Source organism: Pristiophorus japonicus, chromosome 11 (genome assembly GCF_044704955.1).
Source record: "Pristiophorus japonicus isolate sPriJap1 chromosome 11, sPriJap1.hap1, whole genome shotgun sequence".
Classification (NCBI taxonomy): Eukaryota; Metazoa; Chordata; class Chondrichthyes; family Pristiophoridae; genus Pristiophorus; species Pristiophorus japonicus.
The window spans coordinates 180,691,291-180,716,297 of NC_091987.1; the positions used below are offsets into that span (position 1 = coordinate 180,691,291).

A 25,007-nucleotide genomic window follows, 5' to 3' on the forward strand; every position below is an offset into this window, starting at 1 on the left:
TCCCCATAACCCTTGACTCCTCTATTGTTCAAGAATCTGTCTATCTCAGCCTTGAATATATTCAATGACTCGGCTGCCACAGCTCTCTGGGGTAGAGAATTCCAAAGATTCACAACCCTCTGAGAGAAGTTGTTCCTCATCTCCATTTTAAATGGGCGACCCCTTATTCTGAGACTCTGCCTCCTAGTTCTAGATTGCCCCAGGAGGGGAAACATCCTCTCAGCATCTACCCTGTCAAGCCCCCTCAGAATCTTATATATTTCAATAAGATCACTCCCATTCTTCTAAACTCCAATGATTACTGGTTCAACCTGCTCAACCTTTCCTCATAAGACAACCTCTTCATTACAGGAATCAACTAAGTGAACCTTCTCTGAACAGCCTCTAATGCAAGTTTATCATTCCTTAAATAAGCGGACCAAAACTATCCGCAGTACTCTAGGTGTAGTCTCACCAATACCCTGTGCAGTTGTAACAGGACTTCCCTACTTTACACTCCATCCCCCTTGCAATAATGAGCAATATTCCATTTGCCTTCCTAATTACCTGCATACTAACCTTTTGTGTTTCATGTACAAGGACCCCCAGATCTTCTGTAAACAGCATTCTGTAGTCTCTCTCTATTTAAATAATAATTTGCTTTTCTATTCTTCCCACCAACGTAGATAACCTCACATTTTCCCACATTATAATCTGCCAAATGTTTGCCCACTCACTTAACCCATCTATATCCCTTTGCAGATTCTTTGTGACCTCACAACTTGCTTTCTCACTTTTTGTATCATCAGCAAATTTGGCTACAGTACACTCGGTCCCTTCATCCAAATCATTAATATAGGTTGTAAATAGTTGAGGTCCCAGCACTGATCCCGTGGCACCCTACTAGTTACTGTTTGCCAATCTGAAAATGACCCATTTATCCCGACTCTCTCTTTTCTGTTAATTAGCCAATCCTCTATCCATGCTAATATATTAACCCCAACACCATGAGCTCTTATCTTGTGTAGAAACCGTTATGTGGCACCTTATCAAATGCCTTTTGGAAATCCAAATACTCAACATCTACTGGTTCCCCTTTACCACCCTGCTCGCTACATCCTCAAAGAACTCTAATAAATTTGTCAAACATGATTTTCCTTTCATAAAACCATGTTGACTCTGCTTGATTGTATTTTCTAAATGTCCTGCTCCTACTTCCTTAATAATGGATTCCAGCATATTCCCAATGACATATGTTAGCCTAACTGGCCTATAGTTTCCGGCTTTCCATCCTTTCTTGAATAGGGGCGTTACATTTGCAATTTTTCAATCCGCTGGGACATTTCCAGAATCTAGGGATGATTACAACCAATGCATCCACTATCTCTGCAGCCACTTATTTTAAGACCCAAGGATGCAGGCCATCAGGTCCAAGGGACTTGTCACCCCTTAGTCCCATTAGTTTGCCTAGTTCTTTCTCCTCAGTGATAATTATTGTTTTAATATTCTCCATCCCTTTTGCCTCCTGATTTTTTTACTATTATTGGGATGTTTTTAGTGTCTTCTACCGTGAAGATAGACACTAAATATTTGTTCAAATTCTCTGCCATTTCCTTGTTTCGCATTATTAACTCACCAGTCTCATCTTCTAAGGGACCAACATTTACTTTAGCTACTCTCTTCCTTTTTATATACTTGTAGAAGCTCTTGCTGTCTGACTGTTTTTATATTTCTTGCTAGTTTACTCATCAGAGGAAATAGTTGTTCTGTAACTATCCTATTGAATCCTTTCAACATTTTAAACATCCCGATCAGATCACAACTCAATCTTCTATACTCAATGTGGCTCATAATATAACCCTCTAGGCGCCGGTAACATCCTGAATTTGGTCCCCTTTGCAGATGCAGCGCTGCAGTTCCACGGATACTGACCAGCCTCTGCCATGGGAACAGTTATCATATAATCCTTGATAGATTGTGTTGGATCATTATTCGATTATGGAAGGAAATCATAGCCAAGCCCTGATCCTGCCCTCTTCTGTATTATCCACACACTTTCGTCAAGATCCACTAATAGTGAAAACTGACTCATTTTTCCTCTCCCCAGACCAGCACCTGCATCTGAAACCAGCTAATTCAGCACAGGCCATGGATCAAACATTTGACCTTCCTGACCTGTTTGGCTCAGTGGATTTACTAACACAGCCATCCTGGGCACGCAGATGGTTTCCGATTGTCACGTACCATATCTGAAAATCTCAAGCTCTGCAGCTATTTGGGCAATAGTCAATTTAACTCACTTGCACTTTGTAGGGGAGGCTGCGTCAGCCTGTAAAGTTATAAGCAGCAGGTGTGACACGGATTCTCGGATTGTTGACTCATGTAGAGATTGGTTGTGGAATGGTTGAGATTCCAGTGTACAAAGATTCCGATATGACGGGTCCCTTTGGACTGGTGTGGTTGACATGTTCTATTTTCAGTTCTGAGGTAACGCTGCACCGTCTTTCGGATGAGAAGTTAAACTGAAGGCCCGTCTGCCCTCTCGGGCATGTAAATGATTCCAGAGCACTATTCGAAGAAGAGCAGAGGAGTTCACCCAATGTCCTGGCCAACATTTAACTCTCAACCAACACTTCAAACAAAACGGATGATTGGGTCATTTATTTAATTGCTGTTTGTGGGAGCTTGCTGTGCAAATTGGCTGCCGCGTTTCCTACATTACAACAGTGACTATACTTCAAAAGCACTTAATTGGTTGTAAAGTGCTTTGGGACTTTAGTCCTGAAGTCACGGTGATGGCTTTACATTGCTGCTTTACCCCCTGCGTATTACTGGATTGCTCCTGTGCTCTGTACAGAACACCTTGTGCAATAAGCTATCGGCAGTAGTTTGTAATTACCAAATTTGAGCTGGCACCATTTGCGTTCTTCTTCCACGTCACCCAGACAATGCACGTTGCACAACTCAATTGGGTTAGTATGCTGTCTGTGCCAGTCAGCCAGCTATTTCGCTCGTGAAGTTATCTCTTGGACTGAGCTCTGTGCTAGTTTTAATGTATCTGAGCTTCCAGAAACCACATTTCCTTTGAGTGCATTTAAAATTTAAAAAATAATTCCCAATTAACACACACTGCGCGAAAAGGCATTTCACCATCTAGTGTTTGTCGAAAACACCCTCTTTCATCTATGAGCAGTTACACATCCTTCTTTTGCTTCTGTGATTTCTCCTCTGCCAGATCCTGTGAATTTTGATTACATCGGTGTGATACAAAGCATGAGTTAAAAGCAGAGTTCAGGCTTTTGGAGCCAAGTGTGTCTGGAGAGCAAGCAGTCAGGGATCTGAAGCCCAGCAGCCAAGCCCCCGACAAAGCCCTTTTAATGACATTCCTGTACTACTTTGGTAATTTAACACATCGGGGCCTTCCGTACACTGCCAGTGGAGGAGGATTAAAGTGTGGCGCAGATCGCTATGGTGATTGCTTATTTATGATAAAGATGTGTAACTCACCTATAAATGTAAAACGGTGCAAGTCCTGCAGTCTGTCATTCCTGAGTTATGAACAGCTCTCCAAAGAAAGTCAGCCAGTCCCTTTTCAGGTGGCTGTAAAATATCCTGTGGCCCTAGTCAAAAAAAAATCAGAGAGCTCTGGTGTCCTGGCCAACATTCTTCTCTCAACCAATACCATCAAAAACAGATGAGCTACTCAGCTGTTCAGCTGCTGTTTGTAGGGCCTTGCATGCAAATTGTTTGCCTAAAGAATAGCTTCGTTGGCTGTGAAGTGTGTTAGGACTTCCTGAGGATGTGAAAGTCGTTATATAAATGCTAGTTTTTCTTTTTACTCTGGCTGCCAAGATTTCCAAACATCGGTGTGAGAAGTCCTAGCAAGGCTACAGTGCCCGTCCCAAGGGCTGGGCACACTCGCCTCCAGGTTCTATCACTTATCTCGAATTAAGACTGCAAGGCAAGGGATGTAGGTACAAGCTGATAACTGGCAAGTTCAGGATTGACATCAGGAAGAACAAAGGGTGATTAATGCTGGGAATGGTCTTCTGGGTAGGGTAGTGGAGGAAAACACTCTGGAATCTTTCAATGAACTAGTGTGTTGGGGATGCATAGGTTTCAATGGATCAAATGGCCGTATTCATCTTTTTTATCTTTGCGACGTTTGTCAAGTGCAAATGGTTGTAGCACGCTGGATATTTACCCATGAGACCACTGCGATAAGTTAAGTGGTTCTGGTTTAATCCGAGTTTTACTTGTCGCACAGTTCTGTATTATTTTCATATTTGAAAATACCAAACCACTAACTTTTTTCTATGATCTTATTTCTACTTGCACCTCCTCCATGTGATGATTAAGCTCATTATCGCCTTTTCTTCATAAAATTAAGGCCCTGGGCTGATTGCAGTTATTATGAAAATAAAATGAACTCACACTTTTAAACTGAGCAGCTGCCCTGCCATTACCTTCACCTACCACACAAATCCTCGTCTTCCAACTAATCCTTTAATCCCCTCTGAGTGCCAACATGTTTGCCTTGTGTCTGTCTGTCTCTGTCTCTTCCCCCTCACTCTTTCCCCCTCACTCTTTCCCCCTCACTCTTTCCCCCTCTCTCGTCCCCCTCCCCCTCACTCTTTCCCCCTCTCTCGTCCCCCTCACTCCTCTCGTTCCCCTCACTCCTCTCGACACCCTCTCTCCTCTCGTTCCCCTCTCTCTCTTGTCCCCCCTCGCTTCCTCATCCCCCTCGCTCTCTCTCGTCTCGCCCCCCTCCTCTCTCTCGCCACATCTCTCTCTCGCGCCCCCCGCCCCCTCTCGCCCCTCTCTCTCGCCGCCCCCTCTCTCTCGCCCCCCCCCCTCTCGCCCCCCCCTCTCTCGCCCCCCCTCTCTCATCCCCCTCTCTCGCGCCCCCCCTCTCTCTCGTGTCCCCCCTCTCTCTCGTGTCCCCCCTCTCTCTCGCGCCCCCCCTCTCTCTCGCCCCCCTCTCTCTCGCCCTCCCTCTCTCTCGCCCCCCCTCTCTCTCGCCCCCTCTCTCTCTCTCGCCCCCCCCCTCTCTCGTCCCCCCCACTCTTGTGCCTCTTGCGCCCCCCTCTCGTTCCCCCCCTCGTCCCCGCCCTCTCTCGTTCCCCCCCTCTCGTCCCTCTCAATCGCCCCCCTCTCTCTCGCCCCCTCTCTCTCGCCCCCTCTCTCTTGCCCCCCCTCTCTCTTGCCCCCTCTCTCTCTTGCCCCCTCTCTCTTTCGCCCCCCCCTCTCTCCCCCTCTCTCGTCGCCCTCCCCCTCTCGCCCCCCCACTCTTGCGCCCCCCTTCTCTTTCCCCCCCTCGTCCCCGTCCTCTCTCGTTCCCCCCCTCTCGTTTTCCCCCCTCCTCTCGTTTCCTCCTCTCTCTCTCTACCCCCTCCCTCTCTCGTTTCCCCTCCCTCTCTCGTTTCCCCTCCCTCTCTCGTTTCCCCTCTCTCTCTCGCCCCACCTCTCTCGCCCGCCCTCTCTCGCCCGCCCTCTCTCGCCCGCCCTCTCTCGCCCCCCCTCTCTCGCACCCCCCCTCTCTCTCGCTCCCCCTCTGTCTCGCCCCCCTCCCTCTCTCGCCCCCCCTCCCTCTCTCGCCCCCCCTCTCTCTCTCGCCCCCCCTCTCTCTCGACCCCCACCCCTCTCTCGCCCCCCCCTCCCTCGCCCTCCTCTCTCTCGCCCCTCCTCTCTCGCCCCCACTTTCTCTCGCCCCCCTCTGTCTCTTGTACCCCCCCCTCTCTCTCGCACCCCCCTATCGCCGCCCTCCTCTCTCTTGCCCCCCCCTCTCGCCCCCCCCACTCTTGCGCCCCCCCTCCCCCACTATCGCACCCCCCCTCTCTCTTGTTCCCCCCCTCATCCCCGCCCTCTCTCGTTCCCCCCCTCTCGTTTACCCCCTCCTCTCGTTTCCCCCCTCCTCTCGTTTCATCCTCTCTCTCTCTACCCCCTCCCTCTCTCATTCCCCCCCTCTCTCTCTCATTCCCCCCCTCTCTCTCGTTTCCCCCCTCTCGTTTCACACCCTCTCGTTCCACCCCCTCTCTCTCATTCCCCCCCTCTCTCTCGTTCGTTCCCCCCACTCTCTCTCATCCTCCCTTCTCTCTCTCGTCCTCCCCACTCTCTCTCGCTCGCTCTCGTCACCCTCGCTCGCTCACGTCCCCCTCGCTCGCTCGCTCTCGTCCCCCTCGCTCGCTCTCGTCCCCCTCGCTCGCTCTCGTCCCCCTCGCTCGCTCTCGTCCCCCTCGCTCGCTCTCGTCCCCCTCGCTCGCTCGCTCTCGTCCCCCTCGCTCGCTCGCTCTCGTCCCCCTCGCTCGCTCGCTCTCGTCCCCCTCGCTCGCTCGCTCTCGTCCCCCTCGCTCGCTCGCTCTCGTCCCCCTCGCTCGCTCTCGTCCCCCTCGCTCGCTCTCGTCCCCCTCGCTCGCTCTCGTCCCCCTCGCTCGCTCTCGTCTCCCTCGCTCGCTCGCTCGCTCTCGTCCCCCTCGCTCGCTCTCGTCTCCCTCGCTCGCTCGCTCGCTCTCGTCACCCTCGCTCGCTCTCGTCCCCCTCGCTCGCTCTCGTCACCCTCGCTCGCTCACATCCCCCTCGCTCGCTCTCGTCTCCCTCGCTCGCTCGCTCGCTCTCGTCCCCCTCGCTCGCTCTCGTCCCCCTCACTCGCTCTCGTCTCCCTCGCTCGCTCGCTCGCTCTCGTCACCCTCGCTCGCTCACGTCCCCCTCGCTCGCTCTCGTCCCCCTCGCTCGCTCACGTCCCCCTCGCTCGCTCGCTCGCTCACGTCCCCCTCGCTCGCTCTCGTCTCCCTCGCTCGCTCGCTCGCTCTCGTCCCCCTCGCTCGCTCACGTCCCCCTCGCTCGCTCGCTCTCGTCCCCCTCGCTCGCTCTCGTCCCCCTCGCTCGCTCTCGTCCCCCTCGCTCGCTCTCGTCCCCCTCGCTCGCTCTCGTCGCCCTCGCTCGCTCTCGTCCCCCTCGCTCGCTCTCGTCCCCCTCGCTCGCTCTCGTCGCCCTCGCTCGCTCTCGTCCCCCTCGCTCGCTCTCGTCTCCCTCGCTCGCTCTCGTCCCCCTCGCTCGCTCTCGTCCCCCTCGCTCGCTCTCGTCCCCCTCGCTCGCTCTCGTCTCCCTCGCTCGCTCTCGTCTCCCTCGCTCGCTCTCGTCTCCCTCGCTCGCTCTCGTCCCCCTCGCTCGCTCTCGTCCCCCTCGCTCGCTCTCGTCTCCCTCGCTCGCTTGCTCGCTCGCTCTCGTCCCCCTCGCTCTCGTCCCCCTCGCTCGCTCTCGTCCCCTCCTCTCTCTCTGTCCCTCTCTCTCTCTCCCCCCTCTCTCTCTATCCCTCCCTCTCTCTGTCCCCCCCTCTCTCTCTGTCCTCCCCCCCTCTCTCTGTTACCCCCCTCTCTCTGTCCCTCTCTCTCTGTCCTCCCTCTCTCTCTGTCCCCCCTCTCTCTCTGTCCCCCCTCTCTCTCTGTCCCCCCCTCTCTCTCTGTCCCCCTCTCTCTCTCCTCCCCCCTCTCTCTCTATCCCTCCCTCTCTCTGTCCTCCCCCTCTCTCTCTCTGTCCCCCTCTCTCTCTCTGTCCCCCTCTCTCTCTCTGTCCCCCTCTCTCTCTCTGTCCCCCTCTCTCTCTCTGACCCCCTCTCTCTCTCTGACCCCCTCTCTCTCTCTGTCCCCCTCTCTCTCTCTGTCCCCCCCTCCCTCTCTCTCTCTCTCTCTGTCCCCCCTCCCTCTCTCTCTCTCTCTCTCTCTCTCTCTCTGTCCCCCCCTCTCCGTCCCCCCCTCTCTCAGTCCCCCTCTCTCTCTGTCCCCCTCTCTCTGTCCCCCTCTCTCTCTCTGTACCCTCCCCTCTCTCTCTCTCTCTCTCTCTCCGCCCCCCCCTCTCTCTGTCCCCCCCCTCTCTCTCTCTGTCCTCCCCCCCTCTCTCTGACCCGTTCTCTCTCTCTGTCCCCCTCTCTCTCTCTGTCCCCCCCTCCCTCTCTGTCCCCCCCTCCCTCTCTCTCTCTCTCTCTCTCTGTCCCCCCCTCTCTGTCCCGTCCCCCCCCTCTCTGTCCCCCCCCCCCTCTCTGTCCCCCCCTCTCTCTCTCCCCCCCTCTCTCTGTCCCCCCCTCTCCTCTCTGGCCTCCCCCCCCCCTCTCTCTGACCCCTTCTCTCTCTCTGACCCCCTCTCTCTCTCTCTGTCCCCCTCTCTCTGACCCCCCCTCTCTCTGTCCCCCCTCCCCCTCTCTCTCTCTCTTTCTGTCGTCCCCCTCTCTCTCTCTGTCCCCCTCTCTCTCTCTGTCCCACTCCCTCTCTGAGCCCCTATCCCTCTCTGACCCCCTACCTCTCTCTGTCCCCCCCCCTCTCTCTCTGACCCCCTATCTCTCTCTGTCCCCTTCTCTCTCTCTGTCCCCCTCTCTCTCTCTCTGTCCCCCTCTCTCTCTGTCGTCCCCCTCTCTCTCTCTGTCCCCCTCTCTCTCTCTGTCCCACTCTCTCTCTGAGCCCCTATCCCTCTCTGACCCCCTACCTCTCTCTGTCCCCCCCCTCTCTCTCTGACCCCTCTCTCTCTCTGACCCTCTCTCTCTCTCTGTCCCCCTCTCTCTCTCTGTCCCCCTCTCTCTCTCTGTCCCCCTCTCTCTGACCCCCTCTCTCTCTCTCTCTACCCCCCTCTCTCTGTCCCCCCCCTCCCCCTCTCTCTCTCTCTCTCTCTCTCTGTCCCCCCCCCTCTCTCTGTCCCCCCCTCTCTCTCTGTCCCCCCCTCCTCTCTCTGTCCCCCCCTCTCCGTCCCCCCCTCTCTCAGTCCCCCTCTCTCTCTGTCCACCTCTCTCTGTCCCCCTCTCTCTGACCCCCTCTCTCTCTCTGTACCCTCCCCTCTCTCTCTCTCTCTCTCTCTCTCTCTCTCTGCCCCCCCCCTCTCTCTGTCCCCCTCCCTCTCTCTGTCCCCCTCCCTCTCTCTGTCCCCCCTCTCTCTCTCTGTCCCTCCCCCTCTCTCTGACCCGTTCTCTCTCTCTGTCCCCCTCTCTCTCTCTGTCCCCTCTCTCTCTCTGACCCTCTCTCTCTGTCCCCCCTCCCTCTCTGTCCCCCTCTCCCCCTCTGACCCCCTCTCTCTGTCCCCCCCTCCCTCTCTCTCTCTCTCTCTCTCTCTCTCTCTCTCTCTCTCTCTCCTCTCCTCTCTCTCTCTCTCTCTCTGTCCCCCCCCCCTCTCTCTGTCCCCCCTCTTTCTCCCTCTCTCTCTGTCCCCCCCCCTCTCTCTCTGTCCCCCCTCTCTTTCTGTCCCCCCTCTCTCTTTCTGTCCCCCTCTCTCTCTGTCCCCCCTCTCTCTCTGTCCCCCCTCTCTCTCTGTCCCCACCCTCTCTCTCTGCCCCCCCTCTCTCTCTGCCCCCCCTCTCTCTCTGTCCCCCTCTCTCTCTCTGTCCCCCCCCTCTCTCTCTGTCCCCCCCCTCTCTCTCTGTCCCCCCCTCTCTCTCTGTCCCTCCCTCTCTCTCTGTCCCCCCCTCTCTCTCTGTCCCCCCTCTCTCTCTGACCCCCCCTCTCTCTCTGCCCACCCCCTCTCTCTGTCCCCCCCTCCCTCTCTCTCTCTCTCTCTCTCTCTCTCTCTCTCTCTCTCTCTCTCTGTCCCCCCCTCTCTTCTCCACCCTCTCTTCCCATTTCTGTCTCTTTCCCCCCCTTTTCCCACTCTTTCTTCCCCCTCTCTTCCCGCCCTTCTTGCCCCCCTCTCTCTCTCTCTCACTCTCCACATGCGCGCTCTCCTCTTTCCCTCCCTCCCACCCTGCGCACGTTCTCCCCTCTCTTCCACGCACTCTCAGATTTATTACCTTGCACTTATTTTGTCTATAAACCCTATATACACCAGTTTAAAAAAAATTATTCTGTCATCCTGCTGTGAATCTTATTTTCAGATTTGTGTGAAGCACAGGCTTTGTGATGTGTGTGTGGTGTTAGCAGAAGGTTTCCACCTATTATTATCATTTGTTAACCTACTTTATTTCCCATCAAGTGAACATACAGAACAGCATGGCACCAAATTGGGGGTATAGTTAATACTAAGGATTACTGCGACAAAATACAAGAAGACATTAATAAACTTGCAGAATGGGTGCATAATTGGCAAATGACTTTCAAGTGTGATATGCTGCATTTTGGTAGGAAGAATAAGGAGGCCACATACTCCTTGGAAAATCTGTTTAAATGGGTTAGAGGAGCAAAGGGATCTCGGGTTATAGATACATAAATCACTAAAAGTAGCGATACAGGTTAAAAAGGCTATTTAAAAATAAAAGCAAACCAAGAATGGTACCAGAACCGAGAGGTTGTACATACCAGGAAAGATTGAATGGGCTGGAGAAAAGCGAAGGCTGAGGGCTGACCTGATAGTGGTCTTCAAGATTATGAAAGGGTTTGATGGGGTAGACGTAGAGAAGATGTTTCCACTTGTGGAGGCGACCAGCACTAGGGGCCATAAATATAAGATAGTCACAAATAAATCCAATAGCGAATTCAGGAGAAACTTCTTTACCCCGAGACTGGTTAGAATGTGGAACTCAATGCTCGTGGAGTAGTTGAGGTGAATAGTATAGATCCATTTAAGGGAAAGCTAGATAAACACGTGAGGGAGAAAGAATAGAAGGATACAGTGATAGGATTAGATGAAGAGGGGTGGGAGGAGGCTCGTGTGTAGCATAAACACCGGCATAGACCAGTTGGGCCAAATGGCCTGTTTCTGTGCTGTACATTCTATGGAATTCTATGGCTGGATATTTATCCTCACTAAATAGCTGCAGCTATTGGAAATGAAGATAAGTATTGGTTCCGTACTGTTTAATCATAATATATACATACAACCATTAAATAAATAAATGCAGATTTCCTCTGGCATTGCTCAAGGTGAGTTGGAGGATACACTGATCTATAACAATAAAACTGTTAACAACAAAGTGGCAAAAAAAAATTGTTACAGGATGCAAGTGTGACACTGACAGGAAGTGCAAGCCTTATAATATATTAGCGACTGCTGCCAACGCACCGGAAGTAGTTGCGCGTGCACAGTTCTTTTTTGGGTTATTTTTGTTTGTTGCCGGACTTCCCAAAATGAGGAATAAAGAAGCTCTTAAAAAAGATCTTGTTCATATATTGTATAATTTGTTAATCGTGTAAATTATAACATTTATTTAGGTATGAGCCACTTGTTTGAAACGGGATTGTGATCTGCCTCAGTGTTTCTAATCAAACATTTCTCCAAACAGCTCCCCTCTTCACAGCTCTGACAAGTGATAAAATAGGTTCATTGTTTTTAAATTGATAACTGACTCTTCGAAAATTTCTCAGATTCTAGAACGGTTCCAGCAGATTGGAAGGTAGCTAATGTAACCCGCTATTTAAGAAAGGAGGGAGTGAGAAAATGGGGAACTACAGACCAGTTAGCCTGACATCAGTTGTAAGGAAAATGCTAGAATCTATCATTAAGGACATGGTAACAGGGCACTTAAAAGTAATAATAGGATTGGGCAGAGTCAGCATTGATTTATGAAAAGGAAATCTAGTTTGACAAATCTGTTAAGAGTTTTTTCAGGTTGTAACTAGCAGAATAGATAGGGGAAACAAGTGGATGTGGTATATTTGGATTTTCAGAAAGCATTTGATAAGGTGCCACACAAGAGGTTATTAAACAAAATTAGGGCTCAGGATTGGGGGTAATATTCTAGCATGGATTGAGGATTGGTTAATAGACAGAAAACAGAGAGTAGGAATAAACGGGTCATTTTCGGGTTGGCGGGCTGTAACTGGTGGGGTGCCACAAGGATCGGTGCTTGGGCCCCAGCTAGTCACAATCTATATCAATGATTTGGATGAGGGGACCTATTGTGATATATCCAAGTTTGCTGATGATACAAAGCTAGGTGGGAATGTAAGTTGTGAGGAGGATGCAAAGAGGCTTCAATGGGATATAGACAGGCTAAGTGAGTGGGCAAGAACATGGCAAATGGAATATAATGTGGAGAAATGTGAAGTTATCCACTTTGGTAGGAAAAATGGAAAAGCAGAGTATTTTTTAAATGGTGAGAGATTGGGAAATGTCGGTGTTCAGAGGGACCTGGATGTCCTTGTACACGAATCACTGAAAGTTAACATGCAGGTACAGCAAGCAGGAAACTATAGACCAGTTAGCCTAACATCGGTGGTTGGGAAAATGTTGGAGTCCATTATTAAAGAAGCAGTAGCAGGTCATTTGGAAAAGCATAATTCAGTCAGGTAGAGTCAGCATGGATTTATAAAGAGGAAGTCATGTTTGAAAAATTTGCTGGAATTCTTTGAGGATGTAACAAACAGGGTCGATAAAGGGGAACCAGTGGATGTGGTGTATATGGACTTCCAGAAGGCATTTGACAAGGTGCCATATGAAAGGTTACTGCACAAGATAAAAGTTCACTGGGTTGGGGGTAATATATTAGCATGGATAGAGGATTGGCTAACTAACAGAAAACAGAAAGTTGGGATAAATGGTTCATTCTCTGGTTGGCAACCAGTAACTAGTGGGGTGCCGCAGGGATCAGTGCTGGGACCCCAACTATTTACAATCTCTATATTAACTTGGAAGAAGGGACTGAGTGTAACATAGCCGAGTTTGCTGACGATACAAAGATAGGAGGAAAAGCAATGTATGAGAAGGACACAGGCTAAGTGAGTGGGCAAAAATTTGGCAGATGGAGTATAATGTTGGAAAGTGTGAGGTCATGCACTTTGGCAGAAAAAAAATCGAAGAGCAAGTTATTATTTAAATGGAGAAAAATTGTACAGTGCTGCAGTACTGCGGGACCTGGGGGTCCTGATGCATGAAACACAAAAGGTTAGTATGTGCAGGTACAGCAAGTAATCAGGAAGGCCAATGGAATCTTAGCCTTTATTGCAAAGGGGATGAATATAAAAGCAGGGAAGTCTTGCTACAGTTATACAGGGTATTGGTGAGGCCACACCTGGAATACTGCGTGCAGTTTTGGTTTCCATACTTAAAGGATATACTTGCTTTGGAGGCAGTTCAGAGAAGGTTCATGAGGTTAATTCCGGAGATGGGGTGGTTGACTTATGAGGAAAGGTTGAGCAGGTTGGGCCTCTACTCATTGGAGTTCAGAAGAATGAGAGGTGATTTTATCGAAACGTATAAGATTATGAGGAGACTCGACAAGGTGGTTGCAGAGAGGATGTTTCCACTGATGGGGAAGACTAGAACTAGGGGGCATAATCTAAAAATAAGGGGCCACCCATTTAATACTGAAATGAGGAGGAATTTCTTCTCTTCCAGGGTTGTAAATCTGTGGAATTCGCTGCCTCAGAGAGCTGTGGAAGCCGGGACATTGAATAAATGTAAGACAGAGATAGACAGTTTCTTAACCGATAAGGGAATAATGGGTTTTGGGGAGCGGGCAGGGAAGTGGACCTGAGTCCATGATCGGATCAGCCATGATTGTATTAAATGGCAGAGCAGACTCGAGGAGCCGTATGCCTGCTCCTGCTCCGATTTCTTATATTCTTATGTTCTTTTTATAAGAAAGTGGTATGTTGGCCTATATTACAAGAGGATTTGAGTATAAGAGTAAAGCCATCTTATTGCAATTATATAGGGCCCTGGTGAGACCACACCTGGAGTATTGTGTACAGTTTTGGTCTCCTTACTTAAGGAAGGATATATTTGACATAGAGGGAGTGCAACAATAGTTCACCAGACTGGTTCCTGGGATGGTGGGGGGTTGTCGAATGAGGAGAGATTGAGTAGACTAGGTCTATATTCTCTAGGGTTTAGAAAAATGAGAGGTGATCTCATTGAAACATACAAAATTCTTACAGGGCTTGACAGGGTAGATGCAGGGATGATTTTTCCCAGCGGGCTCACAGTCTCAGAATAAGACAGTCTAAGCCATTTAAGACTGAGATGAGGAGAAACTTCTTCACTCAGAGGGTGGTGAATCGCTAGAATTCTCTATCCCAAAGGGCTGTGGAGGCTCAGTCGTTGAGTTATATTCAAGACCGAGATTGATAGATTTTTGGATATTAAGGGAATCAAGGGATATGGAGATAGTGTAGGAAAGTAGAGTTGAGGTAGAAGACCAGCCATGATCTTAGTGAATGGCGGAGCAGGCTCGAGGGGCCAAATGGCCTACTCCTGCTCCTAATTCTCATGTTCTTATGCCGGGTGAAGAGCAAAGGACCGTGACACCAGAGGTTGAGAAGGAGCACGAAAACTAGATAATAATGAGGGAACAGCAAACTTGGCTTTTAAACACCTGTAGATTGTCGGAGGAAAGGAAGATTGAGGGAGGAAATGTGTTCCAGAAGTTTAAGGGCCAGGAAAGTACAGATTAGTGCAGGAGAGAGATGATGCTAATTAATGAGTGCTTAAAAATGTTTTTCTGCCGAGCGAGGGTGGTTGGGAGCTCTCAACTGTAGAGCTACACGAGCCATTGTGAACTTTATTTTTTTAACGGATAAATATTTGTACTAAGTCTCCCGACGCATGCGCAAACGCGGGAGTTAGGACAAATATCACCGACACCGGGCCCTCCACATCCCACCCCCACACCCCCATCGCAATTCTCACGAACCCTTTTTTGTGCATGTGTCCAACATCACGTTGCCTCCGATCCATCCAGCAGCAGCCGAATGCATCCACTGAGCCTCCCGCAGCTCCGGGCCCCGGGAACTGCTTGGGGCAGTGGGGGGGAAGAGAGGGCGTGGAGAACGAGGGCGGGGGGGGGGGGAGAGGGAGAGAGCCTGGGGGGAGAGAGAGAGAGCTTGGGGAGTGGGGGGAGTGAGAGCTTGGGGGAGAGAGAGAAGGAGCTTGGGGGAAGAGAGAGTGAGCCTGGGGGGCGCGGTGAAAGTGAGAGCTTGGGGTGCGGGGGAGTGAGACACAGGTGGGGGTGATCAGAGGGTAGAGGGGGAACTCAGAAGATGGATCACGTTCTTCCAACCCCCTGGTGCTTGCAAGCTCAGTGCGTGTGTTACAGGGGACATCGTTTGAGTGGATGAAATCCAGAAGTCACGACACTGTTACTATTCACTTCATACCCAATAAACCTGTTAACAATCCGTACACAATGGGGGGGCGGGGTTAGGGGCAGTAAGGACTTGCGTTTGGTTAAGGGACTTCGGCTGGGGAGGGATGCACTTACATTGGGGTAATGGACTTTGGCTGTGGGAGGCTGCACACGTGCTGGGGTAAGGGTTTTCAGCTGGCAGAGGGATGCACTTACGCTGGGGTAATGGACTTTGTCTGGAACTTGGTGTCTTTTGGGGAGATCTATCCTCTGTGGCTTCTGAAATCAAAATGGATCGAATTACAAATTGGAAAGTCACAGAACTTGGGCTGGGCGGTTCCAGTTACACATTCCAGAGGAACTTCAGGGTGTGGCTTATCCTCCAAGGTGACCAATCAGCAATAGGTCATGTGCAAATGGAGAACCAATCAGAGAAACAGCTGCATTTCAATTAGTACAAATAGACGCAGCCTTTTTTAAATTTGCGCAGCTTCCAGTTCATTGTCAAGAGTTACTCCAATATTACATACACATCGAAGCCGAAATTGACCCTTTTTTTAAAGAACAGTTTCTGCCCAGTCGGGGCAGACTCTCTGGCGATCGGGACATTGCCCTCTTGATTTTTGAGGCGGAGAAGGTTGCTGCCCACTCCTGTGCGAATGGCGGTAGTGACGTCATTAGTGCACGCCCCGCCTGGTCCCTGCCCAGAAATGACATTGCCTTCATTGCCCTGCTTGTCAGGCCTCCGACAGCTTCACGCGGCAGGAAGCTGCCAGTGGCTGGACGGCACGTCTGCCCTTAAAGGGGAGGGCGCACCGCCGCGGCTGCCATTTTATTTCAATTGTCGGCTGAATCTGCAGTCGGCCTGACAGTGACGGCGATGGGTTGGGCCGGGCCGGCAACAGGCAGCCCAGCAACTTTCTTGGGTGCCGGGCCGCTGGCCCAGCCGAATCCCTCCCAAGTGGGCGCCAAATAGGCCTCGCAGCGTCCCTCACCTTTATGTGAAGGGGAGGGTTGTTGCTAAGCATCAGTGCTGCACTGACGTGCTCAGCGTGGCGCTGATGACACCGTCCGCCTTCTGCCCCGCTCCCGACTTGTTTCCGCCCCTCTGCTGCCCCAAACACCGCCCCAATGATTTTTGTGAAGAAACTAGGGCAATTTCCCTCTCTTCCCCACCCCACCGATTGGGGCGGTGATTCACCACATCATTCTAATTATCCGCCCCAAATGGGGCAGAGGGTAATTTCAGTGTCTCAAAGTCTGCTTATGTCAGTCATTTTGCTCTAAAGTTACAATTATGAAATGGTTCAAATTGATCAATTTTGAATTAAAATGAATAGACTACATTATGTGTGTACATATACAGCTTATCATATGGCTCCTTGTAGGTTGATTTATAAATCCAGTTTGAAATGCTTCAGGCAGTGTCCCTTGCATGGTTACCTATAACACTCAGCCTCGGACATTTCAGTCAGTCTGAGGTTGGGCCACAATGTGCATCACCATTCTCACCACACAACTCTCATAAAATTGCTGCCAGGGTGAAATACTGGGAGTGCCTGTCGGCTTTTGATTAGGTTCTGGGAACTGGTTGTGTGTTTATTTTATTTTAGCATTTATATTGGCATTTCCACAGCACCTTACCACATCCTCAGGATATCCCATAGCACTTTGCAGCCAATGAATTACTTTTTAAAGTGTGGTCACTATTGTTATGTATTAAATTAAATGAGGGACCAGTTAATCTGTTTTTGTACGTAATGGTTGAGGGAAGAATGTTGGCCGCAACACTGGGCAAACTCTCTGCTCTTTGAATAATGCTTTGTGATATTTTTCAGCCATCTGAAAGCAAAGACGAGGCTTTGGTTTTAGCATCTCGTCTACAACGTGGCACTTCCACAATGCAGCACCCATCAGCACTGCCCTGACTCATTGGAATTCAGAAGAATGAGAGGTGGTCTTATCGAAACATATAAGATTATGGGGGGGCTTGACAAGGTGAATGCAGAGAGGATGTTTCCACTGATGGGGGAGACTAGAACTAGAGGGCATGATCTTCGAATAAGGGGCCGCCTATTTAAAACTGAGATGAGGAGAAATTTCTTCTCTGAGGGTTGTAAATCTGTGGAATTCGCTGCCTCTGAGAGCTGTGGAAGCTGGGGCATTGAATAAATTTAAGACAGAAATAGACAGTTATGGAGAGTGGGCAGGGAAGTGGAGCTGAGTCCATGATCAGATGAGCCATGATTGTATTGAATGGCGGAGCAGGCTCGAGGGGCCTGCTCCTATTTCTTATGTTCTTATGACATCCTAAATCATGTGCTGCAGTGGGGTTTTTAAGCTATGTACCACTGATTCAGGAGTGACAATACAGCTAAAAGAGCTGAGCTGATACGAGCCTTTGTTATACAGGTTGAAACTCCCTTATCCGGCACCCTCGAGACCTGGGCGGTGCCAAATGAGGGATTTTTCTGGATGAGGGGAGGTCATTGGCCCAAGGGGGATGGGGGCGGGGGCTGGGAGGAGGTCGGGGAGGTGGGGGGGAGGGGAAGAATTCGCCCGAGTTGTCGGGGGTGGTGGGGGGGCGCGACGGGGAGGTCAGCGGCTCAGGCAGGCCCCGAGAACTGTCTGCGCATGCGCCACCCGGGAATGGTGCCAGATGAGGGGTGGTGCCGGATAAGGGAATTCCGGATAAGAGAGGTTCAACTTGTATCACAGTACAGTTATACATTTATACGTGTGACTTGAGTGAAACAGATTGCACACAGAACAAGATGTACATAAGTTTGGTTCAGTGTCTGACAGGGCAGCGACGTGTTGAGGCATGGAGATCATGTGACTCAAATTGTCTCAGTTGATAAATGTCAGTTGTGGCTCAGTGGGTAGCACTCTCGCCTCTGAGCCAGAAGGTTGTGGGTTCAAGTCCCACTCCAGGGATTTGAGCACATACATCAAAGCTGACACTCCAGTGCAGTGCTGAGGGAGCCCTTCACTGTCGGAGGTGCTGTCTTCAGATGAGACGTTACACCGAGGCCTCTTTCAGATGGATGTAAAAGATCCCATGTCACTATTTCGAAGAAGAGCAGGGGAGTTATCCCCGTGCCCTGGCCAATATTTATCCCTCAATCAATATCACTAAAACTGTTTATCTGGTCATTATCACACTGCTGTTTGTGGGAGCTTGCTGTGCGCAAGTTGGCTGCCGCGTTTCTCATATTACAATAGTGACTACACTTCAAAAGTAATTCATTGGCTGTAAAGCGCTTTGAGACATCTGGTGATCGTGAAATGTGTCATATAAATGTAAGTCTTTCTTTCTTTGTGAAGTATGAATCATGCAGACCAGATGTAGAACTGCCACTGCTGTCCTGACTGGGCCCAGGTTCAATCGCTGAGTTAAATAATCTAAGTTGGACTACTAGAGGGTGGCGGAAACTCACTGAATTGTACCCCGAGTGAATTAAGGCCTTCAGGAGAGGCGGGGAATATTTGGGGAAGAGACCAAGGAATCATGTGAGCGAAGCTGGATTGTGAGACAAGTTCCAGTCTGTTGCTCCCTGCAATAGGCAGATACAAGGGGTCAAAATTCAGGTGCACCAGAAAGCTGGAACTCGTGGTACACTGAGGAGATCCATTTTCAGGACTTGTAATTTTTTTCAAAGTCCTGCAGAAAATGGGGCGGACCTTAGACTCAAAGCCAGGCTGACTGGCTGAAAATGGTTCTGTTGGCCCGTCCACCGCTGTCAATCAATGTGGTGAGGTCACAGCGCGAGTGCACCACCACCTCCCTCCCCTCCGTTAAAGGGGAGCGATTCGATCGCTTTTTAACTTTGGCCACTGGGCCACCAGGGAGAGTTTCGGCCACTGGGCCAAGAGGGGGTGCCAGACCAAACCTGGGGTCAGTATTTTGCCAGCCGATCGGCAAAAATGTTTGCATTGCGGCCGCGGCAATGGGCCCCCCCTTTAAGTGCTGCCGGGCCGCGCTCGGTCTTCAGAGGGTGCACCGGCAGAAGACTCTTAAGTATTCGGCGCCTTCTCAGATGCTGCTGCTTCTTCTTAGGCAGCCCCCCAGAGTCGAGGATGACTTGCTTCCACACTAAAACAAGTTCTAAGGTGACTGAGATCAATGCGGGATCTACAGTCTCTGTCACAGGTGGGGGCAGATGGTAGTTGGAGGGACAGGTGGAGGTGGGGTGGCTTGATTTATCGTATGCTCCTTCCGCTGTTTGTACTTGGCTTTTGCGTGCTCCTGGCGAAGAGACTCGACGTGTTCGGTGCCTTCTCGGATGCTTCTCCTCCACTTTGAGCAGTCCCGGATTCCCAAGAGTTGGTGGGTTGTTACATTTTTTCAAGTAGGCTGTGAGGGTGTCCTTGAAGCATTTTCCGTGCCCTCCTGGGGCTCGCCTGCCATGATGTAGAGCTCTTGTTTCGGGAATCTAGTATCGGGCATGTGGACAATGTGGCCCATCCATCGAAACTGATCGAGCATGGTCAATGCCTCGATGCTGGGGATGTTGGCCTGAGAGAGAATGCTGATGTTGATGCGCCTATCCTACTAATGAATTTGCAGGATTTTGCGGAGGCAGCGTTGGTGGTACTTCTCCAGTGCTTTGAGGTGCCTGCTGTACATAGTCCATGTCTCTGAGCCATGTAGGAGGGCGGGCACCACTGCTGCTCCTTATGGCTCAGCTGTTCACTATCTTCAAGCAGCAGAGCCATCTTCACTATTTTCACTGCTTTTCATGAGCAGAGTTGAATCTGGAGTGATAATCAAGTTTTATATCGCAGTTTATTACTTGACAGTTGAACAAGCTGGATCTGTTGCATTCAGCCTATAACAGCAGTGTGACATTCCTGTCCAGACAAAATTAAGTAGCGCACAAAGAATTTTCTCTGGTGATGCAGCCACTAGGCCCGTGTTTCCTTGTCCCCATAGCAACCGTCATGCTTGTGCTGCTTCCAACAACCTTTTTTTCTTCAGGACGTCGGAGTCGTGGTGTCTGAAAAGATTAAAATTCCCCACATGTACTCGATTAGAAATGATGCTTTTAATTTAGCCGTTAGTGTTTGTTACTGTGCCATCTCTGGGTGAGATTAAGATTTGATCTAATTTTTATGAGTGCATGTGTGATACTCTGATCTGCATGATTGTCTAGGGCTGTGTTTCATTGCGACTGATATTCAGTACACTCAAATATTACAGTTGGCTTATTTTTTTTGTGAATTTTATACCCGCTGTGTATGGAATGTTAGCTGAAGGAAACTGAATGCTTTCCCATTTAAGGCTTCCAGTGTCAGTATCGGGCACTCACAGGTCAGGGATAATACAGTTAAATGCACCATCTAACTCGCTTTACTCTGCCTCAACATTAATCTCGGAGGAACACCTAGGAACTGCATGAGTCTGCCCCATCTCATTTCACGTAGGACATGTACACCTACAGTTGCTAACTCTGGTTAGGCGTATTCCTGGATATTTCATCACATGACCTCCTGCCTCCACCCGATCCGCCTCGACGCTCCTACCATTGTTGGTCCCACCATTGTTCGCCCGACTCGCACATCCTTGCAGCGCACCACCAACCCACACCGACAGGCTCTTAATTACCCGATTGGATGGTGCTTGACTGGCAGTCATACAGCCATTTTACCCCATCGCCAATATTTTGACAACTAATAAATGTTCAAAGAATACTTTTAATATCCCTCTGATTTTTCCCCTGGGTGTTGCTCGAAACAATGTCCTGGAGATTAATGTTCCATTCCTGGAGGGTTGGCAACCTGTTCTACAGCCAGCAAATGGAGATACATCCCATCGGGCTGAGCCGGATTTGAGACCCAATTCATTTCATACTGAGCCTGGGTTAATTGTGCATAACCACCACTAGTTTGGCAGTGAGGCTGTTAACTTCAGTTAGAGAGGTCAGGGACTGGAGCTTAACTCTCCATTTACTCAGGTGAAAAATGACATGTAAGTGCCTGATGCTGATGCATGATGCCCAAAATGGAAAGTGGTTCCCCCAAGTGGATGTTCAAACTGTAACAGGAGATGGACAGTTGGTATGCTGGAAGGATGAGATCAAATGGTGGTGGGGGGAGAAAGAGGACTTTCCTCATCAGAACCTGTCTAATCTTGTAAGCACCTTTGTTCCTTTGCATTCTCTCTCTCTAAAAACAGGTGAATCTGGAGCTGACCTCTCTTCTACAGGATGGAGAGGACAAGAAATCAAAGAGTAAGCGTGGAGTCCTGCCCAAACACGCCACTAACATCATGCGCTCCTGGCTTTTCCAGCATCTTGTGGTGAGTGAGCAAAGTTACCTTTAATTTTTCTTTTTGGGTGGGAAGGAATGGGGAGGGCTAAAGTGTTGAAATCATTGACAGAAATTGAACAATGTCATTATATATGCAATTAGTGCATAACTGCATTGTGTTTGGTAACCTGTCTATTTAGAAACAGAAGGAGGCCATTTCGGCCCATCGTGTCCATGCCGGCCGACAAAGAACCACACAACCCTTGGTCAGCAGCCCTGAAGGTTACATATAAACCTATGAACAATGATGGAAAGGCAAAGAACACCCAGCCCGACCAGTCCACCTCATACAACTGCGACACCCCTTATACTGAAACATTCTACACTCCACCCCAACCGGAGCCATGTGATCTCCTGGGAGAGGCAAAAACCAGATTAAAAACCCAGGCCAATTTAGGGAGAAAAAATCTGGGAAAATTCCTCTCCGACCCATCCAGGAGATCACCATGGCTGTATTCGATTCCCTGCAGTACTTACCATTATATCTGCGCCGTCCAACACAAGGTCATCCAGTCTAATCCCAATTACCAGCTCTGGGTCCATAACCTAAGTGCCCATCCAACCATCTCTTAAAAGTGGTGAGGGTTTCTGCATCCACCGCTCTTCCAGGCAGTAAGTTCCAGATCCCCACAATCCTCTGCGTAAAGAAGCCCTCCTCAAATCCCCTCTAAACCTTCCACCAACCACCTTAAAACTATGCCCACTCCTAATAGACCCCTTCACCAATGGAAATAGACCCTTACTATCGACTCAGTCCAGACCCCTCAATATTTTGTACACCTCAATGAGTTCTCCCCTCAACCTCCTCTGTTCCAATGAGAACAAACCCAATCTGTCCCCATAACTAAGATTCTCCATTCCAGGCAATATCCTAGTAAATGTCCTCTGCACCCTCTCTAGTGCATTCACGTCCTTCCTATAATTGTTACGCAATTCCGTGTAAGTACAATGTAAATCTCTTCACTCAAACACTTTAGGGGAGAAATTCGTCGTGTCTCATTTGCGGCGGTAACCCAGGCGGAGCAGTAATTTTAGCGCCGTGAAAAAGTTTGCGCCCTCCACCCAGAAATTTGTCAGAATCGGTCGAAGAGCTGACAGGGGCGCTAAATCAGCCGTTGCACACCAGAGCTGGGGTGGTGGTAACGAAAATGTCGGCGCTAAATTTAAACGTGTCATTATGCATGTGCCGAACCCCGATTCAGATCCCGGGAAAAGCCGAATATTAAAGGCACCATAATGCACCCACTAAAATTTTCAAAATCACTTTATCTCAAGCTGACCTCTTTCTGACTGCCGCTGCAAACTTGGAGGATCACGCACGTATGTAAACGTTGCACTAACTGTGACCTCCGACGGAAGCGCTTCCTCATCCATTTAAGTAGCCACCAGTTAACGACTCTGCAAGCTTGTACCGACTGTTTTCCCAGATGTTGTTCTTGGCAGCCGCTCAATGAAGCGACCGCACCTAATTTTCTGACCGAGGTGCAAGCATGTACGTTGCACCAGGATTGACATCATGATCGGAGAGATCTTCAGCAACCAGGCGCATCTGATTTGCGCCCCTGGTGAGCCTCTAATAAGTTTCCGGTCGGGGCGCTAAATGCTGCACTTCTGATCGGTAACCTCTTACGCTCCCATTAACGTCCACTCTGGCGCTAACTGAGGCGTAAGACAACCCAAAATCCAGCCCATAAAATTTACAGTCCCCGAATTCTCCATTCACCAAGTTTAGCAAAGCGTGCGTACGGGCCAGTGGTAAGTTGGTAGGAAGTGTTGGCAGACTATTTGTCCATGTCTACTCGTTACAAAAATGAATCATGAGCATGAATGGAAACTGAATCAATAGTAAATTTTGAGCTCATTAAAGGTCGTTAATAATGAAATTGTTCCACGTCAAATTGAGAAATGAATACAGGTTGTACCTCTCCAGTCCGGGACTCTTTAGTCTGGAAACATCTCTGGTCCGGCATCAGTCCTGGCGTGGGTGGCGTCCCGCGTTGTTAATTGAGCTAAGTGGGCCGGGAAAGGAAACGGAAGGGCAGGCTGCTGACTGAGCCGCAGAAGCTAGGCCTGGCACCAGGCGCGCGCTCTCTCTCTCTCTCTCTCTCTCTCTCTTTCCCTTTCCCCCTGCCGCCACTCTCCGCCCGCCCGCCTGCTGCTACTACCACCACCACGGCTCGGGTCAGTGGGAGACTCAGTGCGCGGTCGGAGGCTCAGGGCTCAGCGTCTTGCGGCTCAGCTCTCTCTTTCACCACCCTGACGCTTCTGTCCCCACTCCGCCGCGTCGCTTCTCTCCCCGCGCATGCGCAGAACACGTCTGGGTCGTTGACAGCAGCGTTGTCACCAGTTGACTTCCCCTGGTTCGGGAATTCTTTGGTCCGGCGCCGGTCAGGTCCCAAGGGTGCCAGACCAGAGAGGTCCAACTGTACTGTACTCTAGGTCAGTCCTGGTGTTAGTGAGTTCAACAAAAGAGATTTATTATTATCAGCACAGATGTAAATAGTACAGAGGAGTTTTCTGCCATGGGTGAATCAGACATTGACAATCACACTGGAGGCGGTGGAAGAAGGCAAATATATTTATTTTGATTTAAAGTGACAATCTTAGAAAATATAGTGATTGTTTAAAAACAACAAAATAAAGGGGGGAATATTGCCTTCAACTATAGCTCTGCAAATGCAAACCTTCATTTAGCCCCCTACAAAAACAAAAGTATAATTGTGCCAAAAATCATTCAGGAAGTACAGTGACTGTGCATACAATATAAAAGGTATTACACACAGCTTTAAGTTGGTTGAGATCGTTCTCGTGTTATTCATAAGCACTGTAAACATAGAAACATAGAAAATAGGTGCAGGAGTAGACCATTCGGCCCTTCGAGCCTGCACCACCATTCAATAAGATCATGGCTGATCATTCCCTCAGTCCCCCTTTCCTGCTTTCTCTCCATATCCCTTGATCCCTTTAGCCGTAAGGGCCATATCTGACTGCCTCTTAAATATATCCAATGAACTGGCATCAACAACTCTCTGCGGTAGGGAATTCCACAGGTTAACAACTCTGAGTGAAGAAGTTTCTCCTCATCTCAGTCTTAAATGGCCTACTCCTTATCCTAAGACTATTTTCCTGGTTCTGGACTTCCCCAACATCAGGAACATTCTTCCCACATTTAACCTGTCCAGTCCCGTCAGAATCTTATATGTTTCTATGAGATCCCCTCTCATCCTTCTAAACTCCAGTGTATAAAGGCCCAGTTGATCCAGTCTCTCCTCATATGTCAGTCCCGCCATCCCGGGAATCAGTCTGGTGAACCTTCGCTGCACTCCTTCAATAGCAAGAATGTTCTTCCTCAGATTAGGAGACCAAAACTGAACACAATATTCCAGGTGAGGCCTCACCAAGGCCCTGTACAACTGCAGTAAGACCTCCCTGCTCCTATACTCAAATCCCCTAGCTATGAAGACCAACATACCATTTGCCTTCTTCACCGCCTGCTGTACCTCCATGCCAACTTTCAATGACTGATGAACCATGACACCCAGGTGTCGTTGCACCTCCCCATTTCCTAATCTGCCGCCATTCAGATAATATTCTGCCTTCGTGTTTCTGCCCCCAAAGTGGATAACCTCACATTTATCCATATTATACTGCATCTGCCATGCATTTGCCCACTCACCTAACCTGTCCAAGTCACCCTGCGGCCTCTTAGCATCCCACAGCTTACACCACCACCCAGTTTAGT

At 49.9% G+C, this 25,007-nt stretch overlaps 1 protein-coding gene across 10 annotated transcripts in view; it reads left to right on the forward strand.

Annotated features, from left to right (window-relative positions):
* The window catches only part of pknox2 (pbx/knotted 1 homeobox 2), a 479,643-nt gene that overhangs the window by 410,063 nt on the left and 44,573 nt on the right, over positions 1 to 25,007 (forward strand). For all 10 annotated transcript variants that reach the window (XM_070894335.1, XM_070894337.1, XM_070894339.1 and 7 more), the window contains one exon: positions 21,132 to 21,254. In XM_070894335.1, the coding sequence (XP_070750436.1) occupies positions 21,132 to 21,254 (123 nt within the window). The remainder of the gene's footprint in view (positions 1 to 21,131; positions 21,255 to 25,007) is intronic.